We start from the raw sequence: 7,156 nt of genomic DNA on the forward strand, positions 1-7,156 counted from the left end.
TAGGATTTACTCGGGGGGGGGGGGGGGGGGGGGGCTCCTCCAGTTTTCGCTGCCTCCCTCCGATTTTGCGCTGCCTGCTATTTTCGTTTCAGTCATGTAATATATTATTATTTATATTTATAGATTGTAAAAAATCAGTTTTTTTTTTATTTTTTACCCTTTTAATATTTTCATTACGATGACATAAGGATATATGCACGTGAGTGCATGGGGACATCTGATATTTTGAAAACACGGAATTTTTCTTTTTTAGAATATTTTTTTCTCTTTTTTCTTCTTATCGATGGCAAGTTTGTTTTTTTTTCGGGTATTGTAGTTACACTTCAATCATATAAATATATAGTAAATAGTCAAAGAATATTATAGTTGACAGAGATATTTCATTTTACATCGAATCGGATTTATTTTAACTGTCAATCAAATTACTGATTAGCAATCATCGCAATAAAAAAAACAGCATAGTACTTTAACATAGTCATTCCCTTCGGATACAATTATTTCTTTAAAGAGAGAGAGAGAGAGAGAGAGAGAGAAGCTATAGAGATTAGTGTCACCGGGTTTGACATTCAAAAAAACACGGCAGCCACTGGGCGTACTACCTTTAACTTTGTGCAAGCTTATGGACACGATGAGAAATTTTCATGGGTGAAATATTTTGTATGTTGTGAAGCAGAAACTATCCTTGTACAAAAGAGATTTTATCATTTTTGGAACCTTATACCTATAATTTGATTTTCCGTCTCTGCTTTGCTTCGTGTTCTCCGCGTCACGGCCCTAAGTGTCAATGTTACAGTGTATCAAATTTCATGTCTTGTTAAATTGTAAGGACGCTATAGTCATTTTTTTTGACTTACCAGATTTTGCAAATTTTACTGTAAGTACATGTAATAAATTGATTTTAACAAAACTACTGTGTACATTAGTACTGTGACATATGTTTTCATAAAGCATGCAGAGGCCTTCTATGCGATGATGCTTTTGAACTATAATATTTAATGCCATTCATTCATGCAGTCGTGATTATATGTTATAAGTCTTAATTTTGTATTATTTGTATTCATATACCCCAGTTGGGGTCATTGTCTTAAATAGAATCTTGAAACTTGGTAAGGATGAGCCAGGGGACAATTCACATTGTCTAGAACACACATTTTTGGTCCGGTATTTTTTCTTAACGCTAAATGAAACAAACTTGGACGACAAAAGTCCTTTGTGACGTACCTTCAATCCTCAAAGAACTCAACGGGCCTGCCATCTGTCAGTTAGCTAGCAAATGAACCGATACACATGTAAATTGTTTAATTATATATTTAACAGATGTTAATTACAAGAGTATATTCAAAGTAATTTACAACAAGGAACCTCCTTGTCATATTGAATAATCTTCATGTACATGTAATCATTCAATCGAAATTTATCATACAATGTTTTTCCACCTCGTACTCGAGATTTAATATCTATAATCCTTGACATACAGTTCTCTCTCTCTCTCTCTCTCTCTCTCTCTCTCAGAAGTGAGACCTCATAAACATTTTAATCACCTCAAAGATGCTACTCGCTAAGGTCGCCGTGCAACATTACAACAAATAATAACATCAGTTGTATCTAAAATTTAGAAATATATTTTTAAAAAGTCAAGATTTAACTAGAAGAGAAAACACTTTTTGCAGTTGACGTGCATTATACATCTTATCGGGACCCTCTCCCTTGGAATTTGTAGAGTTGGTAAATGTAAAATACTAAACCAATTTGGAAACGCGGACATGTGTGAAATTGGTATGAAAAAGTCATACAGATAAAGCTTTATAAAAGTCAACCCTCCCAACCTCTTACCCACCACGAAAATGGGTTTGAAAAATGCATTAAATATTTTGAATGACCTGAAATTTTGCCATGAAATTTTGGACAATTCTGTAATGAAGAAGTTTAAAAGAAGGAAAGAAGAACTTTGTATATATTTCGATTTTCTAAAATAAGGAAGTAGGTTAAGAGATGTCGATTAAATTATAAAAGTAATAATATAGAATTATGTATTCAAAAATTGTTTGTGATTCTAAAAGTTACATTTCTCGGTCATTTGTATAAGCGATCTTCTCAGTAAAGCAAAACTGGTTTTACAATTTTGCTTCTAAGGTGAAGAACAGTACTGTAGTCAAAATGGGGACCGTAACATCAGTCATCCAAAACATCTACAGGAAAAATAAACAACTTTAAAAAACGGAATCAAATTTCAGCTGAATCTTCAATGCAAGTACACCTTACATGACCCTTTGAAGGTGTCATGTTTTGCATGGAATTGGGGTTGATTTCTTTTTCAGCTCTCAGATTTCTTTAAATTCTAGTATCAATTATACAGCCTGTTCAAGCAAAAGTTAACGCACAGTCGCACAGTCGCCTAAATTTTACGCATAAAAGTATAGAACTTACAATCAACTGCTTTTTTTTTAGATATTATAAACGCTAAATACATGTATAACGACACAAGAAGCCACTGGGCCACACCGAGCACCTGAGCACTGTGGCTAGGAAAAAAGCAAAATCAGTTCAGCTTTGAAAAGCTTTCAAAGTTGTCCAAGACTACCCTTAAAAATTGGGGGAGGGGGTATGATTTGATCAAACTTGAGTTGAATCTAAACTGAGGGTGCTTAATTATACACATTTCTTTAACCAACTGTTTTTTTTTTATCCGTTTGAACTTTCACTGTTGTTCCACCCTACCTCGGTGGCACCCTACCCATGATTAAATCAAACCTGGATCTACACTATCTGAGCCTTTCTGAGGATACTTCCATATCAAATATATGACAAATCATAGCTAGCTATGCTGTTCTTTAGAAGATTTTTCCTTTGTATACCTATGCAAACCTATGATCAACATAGATTCCATCTCTCCGGGCTCAGTGGTTCTTGAGAACATTTTCAAAAGATGTCATTAATTTTTTACTCTTCCCCTTGAAAGCTTGGAAAGGCGTGGTTATTCGTTTGGTCAAACTTGAATCCCCTTTACCCAAGGACACTTTATGGCAATTTTGGTTTAAATTGGCCCTATGGTTCTTGAGAAGAGGTCGAAAAATGTAAAGAGTTTACAGAGGGACGGACAGCTTGACAAACGGATAGACTGCTTGACAGACGGACGGACAGACACCTAGACGGACAGCTAGGACAGACAGACGGACAAGCAGAGGGACGCCGGAAAAAAAATTGAGCAGAAAAGCTCACTTGATCCTTTAGCTCAGGTGAGCTAAAATGAAAGAAATTTCTATACAATTCAATTATTATGATTTTCAAAATTTTATTATGTCTTCGTTAGCAGTTTGATATATATGCAGCATCAATGCGTCTTGAACATGGTTATATATACATTTCAGGTCCAATTGCTTTTTTCTTAAAGCTAGATGAAAGACACTTGTTGATTGTTTTATGTTATATTTAACATTGTTATACATTTAAAAAATCGTTCCTATACAAATCTATACGAAAACAATTCTAACATTTCTAATGTTTTGCTGAGCGGACATAAAAAAATCGATGTTGGACCGCTGAATGAGATGTTGGACCGGTCGGTGAGATGTTAGACCGCTTACGTCACAGAATGGGCGGAGCTTAATCTCATATTCATTCGTTGGTGTTCAACAGTGACGAACCTGATGATACATCACAGAAGGCAGTACAAAATACATGTATGTCAAAAAAAAATAAAATAAAATAAAATGTATAACAAAACATTTATTGACCGAGTTCTCGGGCAAAATGCGTTTTGTCGACCCTTAAACTAAACTGTCTGCCTGAGGCCGTCAGGCCTCAGGCAGACAGTTTGGTTCTTGGGTCCGACAAAACGCAAGTTGCCCGAGAACTCAGTCAATAAATGTATGATATTAAATTACAATAGTATATTCTAAGTAACTTACAACAAGGAACCTCCTTCTCATAACGAATAATCTTCATGTCCTCATTCAATCATTTTTTTCATACAATGTTTTTCCAACTCGTACTCCAAATTAAATATCTATAATTCTTGACATTCAGTTCTCTCTCTCTCTCTCTCTCTCTCTCTCTCTCTCTCTCTCTCTCTCTCTCTCTCTCTCTCTCTCTCTCAGAAGTGAGACCTCGTTAACATTTTACTCACAATTCGAATCCCAAGCTACATTAATATTTTTAAACTATACATTAAGGTTCATTTACCCTCTTCTCACTCATATAAAATGTTGCTTGAACCTTAATGATTTCCAAATGAAATGTATTTTATTAGTAAATTACAAACAATTACAGCATAGCTTGCGGGGCGGAATTGGAAAACAAAGACACCTCAACTTGGCAAATCTATATAGGAATAATAGACATTCTAATGCAATTGTTTTGTAAAACACTTTTTCATTGGCTAATGCACTGATGTTTAAAGCAGTAAAATGAGCATTAACGAGCGTGAAAGCTTTTTATGTCATAATAGAGCGACGCAAAAACACAATTAATGTAACAAAATTCATCAAAATAAGACATAAACAACAAACAAAATGCATGGATTGCATGTATCTCTTTTATCAGTTAAGTATTTTAATAAACGCTTAAGTACGTTTGACAAAATCATTAAGAGTTACATGTATCTCTTTTATCAGAGTATTAATAAACCTTAAGTACTTGACAAAATATGGCCTTTGCTTTGAAATATGCTCCATTCAACATTTTATCATTTAATTCTTGATAGTCTACTAAAAAGACTGCCTTTTGCAGTTCTTCTCTTATTTCTCTGTCAGTTACAAATGAGAAATTTAAATAACAATCTCCCATGTAGAGTTGTCGTTCGTACTCTCTCAATATCCCATACAGAGTTGTGGTTCGTTACTCTCTGAATGAGTGGGCCAATCGAAGAGGGTGAATTAATTAATAAATATCCTATACTATTCGTGTATAATCATGAAGACACTCTTTTAAACATGACTTCGCCGGACCATGTAGCATGGTTCTTATTAGAATATTCCGAAACTAAGCTATGATTTTTAAGGAAGTCCACTATAAAATTCCCGCTGTTTTTTCCTCTATGCGACACAAACTCCATAAGTAAATAGTCCACCTGAACAGCTTTAAAGAATTTCTCAGCTCCTTTTAGGACATTGGCTTCAAAAGTCTCAACATCCATCTTTATGACTGCTCTTTTAATATTGAATATTTCTAGCAAATCATCTAAAAGAATTGCGTCAACTACTAGTGAATTTTGGCCTACTTTATCTAGTCCCATTTTTTCCAGTTTCTTAACATATGTTCCTCCAATGTTCTTTTTATGAGTTCCAAGAGATACTTTTTCTCGTTGATATGACAACGCATTGTGAATGATAGTCATGTGACTACCTAAATTTCCATCCTGGACGGAGCGACACAGGCGAGCGACATTTCCCTCAAGGGCATCCACAGCTATGACATAGCGACCAAGTTTGGCAACAGTCAGTGAAAAAACTCCCACATTGGCACCGATATCCAAAAACACAACTTCTGGTTCGTTTTTCAGTATATCGTGAATTTTTCTAACAAGATTTCCTTCCCACATTCCTTGTCGAATGATATTGCCGGAAACCCACTGGTCTTCCTGTGGTGTATACACATGAATAGGAGTTTGTTGTGGTCCACGAAGCTGCGTACGAACAAATTTCTCCGAAGGATCACAGAATTTATCCATTTTTTGCCAGCCTGAGTCACTTCTAGTGATTACAGTACCCCAGAATTCAGGCTTAGTTAACAATAATGAGTTTGAACCCGAGGGACTAATTTTTTGAATGGGGTCATTATTCGGAGTTTTGAAATCTGTCTTTTCTTTTGTATTTACTTGTAATTTCACATTTTGTTCAAAACTCTGCCGATTAACAACAACGTTCTGTGATGACGGCGTTCTGTTTGTCGCCCTGAGTCCAGCAAAGGAAGAAGTGTACAGGAATCCGAGGATGAATCCCACCAACATAGACAAAATGGCGATGTATAACGTGTGTCTGTCTCGGATCATGATGAATATCGTTACTGGAAAAATTAAATAAATAAATGAAATTCTTTTGAAATTTTGTACATTTGTCAAAGATGGCGAAAAAAATCAAGTCTCAACCGGGACTCGAACTCAGGTTCTTTATAATTGATGTACCGTGCCAGTGCTCTCATCCACTGAACAATTTAGTACAATTCTCAGTTAACCTAGGTCTTTCAGAATTGCTTGGTATTCTCGACGTTACATAATTAGCGTCTGAAATTTACACAGCCTATCATTGCAGCCCGGAGGACCGGGCTGCTCTATACTTACAAGTTTAAGTGTTGGTGTATGGGGATTGGGGTGAGAGTAGTTATTTAGAATTAAAGGTTTTCTAAACATTGAAAAGATTGTTAATCAGGATGTTCTTTCCGTTTATAAATTACGAGATACATAATATATTTACTTCCATGAAGTGAATCTGTAAAAATGTATATGTTTTTCACATTTAATTTACAAAGTTGCTTATCATTTACTATCGAAAAACGACAGGTCCCCGTTTTTTAGAACATCAAATTTTACTTCTCGGATAAAAACGTACTCTGCACAATTCATGTTTTATATTCTAAAATTGAAATCTAATACATTTTTAAATATAGGTGATGCGTGTGTCTAACTTCAATTTATATTTTATGCAGCCAAACTTTACTTGAGGAATTGATGAAGTTTAAAATTGTATCGTTTTTGATTGATTTTTATCCGACTACAAGTTTTCAAAATATTCACGACTATCGTCTCCATCAATAATACGCATGCCTTTTCACACATATCGAAGCGGTTTGATGAGCAAGACTCATTTTCATTGTTTACTTCAAATATTTCCCGGGCGACAATTGATGGTTACATCAATGTTTTCTTGTTTACTGTTGAAATAAACATTTAGGCGAATGTCAGCGAGTGTACCCACCAGTGTACCAATGATCCAATGATAGCACTTCGCACGGCAGAGAGGTGGGGCTTAATAAAGTCGTCTCATTGTTATCAAAAACAATTAAGAGTTGCTGATGTTATTAATTTCTTAACCAGTGAGAATCTGTTTGCCATTTGATAGACGTTTTTACCTATAGTATCGAGAAAGTCACGGCCTGAAAGTCTCTAACTGAGAATCGTACCAGACCCGATATATTAAAAGATTTTCATGCACCTGTCAAC

At 35.2% G+C, this 7,156-nt stretch overlaps 1 protein-coding gene across 1 annotated transcript; it reads right to left on the reverse strand.

The window, feature by feature from the left end:
- Window positions 1-4,672: 4,672 nt before the first annotated feature.
- LOC134247161 (uncharacterized) lies at window positions 4,673-5,989 on the reverse strand. The gene has a single exon (XM_062729501.1). The coding sequence runs from the start codon at window positions 5,987-5,989 to the stop codon at window positions 4,910-4,912; it is 1,080 nt and encodes a 359-aa protein (XP_062585485.1). The 3' UTR covers window positions 4,673-4,909.
- Window positions 5,990-7,156: the final 1,167 nt, after the last annotated feature.

This window comes from Saccostrea cucullata, unplaced genomic scaffold (assembly GCF_032062105.1).
Source record: "Saccostrea cucullata isolate Sc308-1 unplaced genomic scaffold, CSIRO_AGI_Scuc_v1 ctg103, whole genome shotgun sequence".
Lineage (NCBI taxonomy): Eukaryota > Metazoa > Mollusca > Bivalvia > Ostreida > Ostreidae > Saccostrea > Saccostrea cuccullata.

Coding starts and splice junctions, on each gene's coding strand:
- LOC134247161 (XM_062729501.1), bottom strand. CDS start 5,989: ATGATCCGAGACAGACACACGTTATACATCGCCATTTTGTCTATGTTG.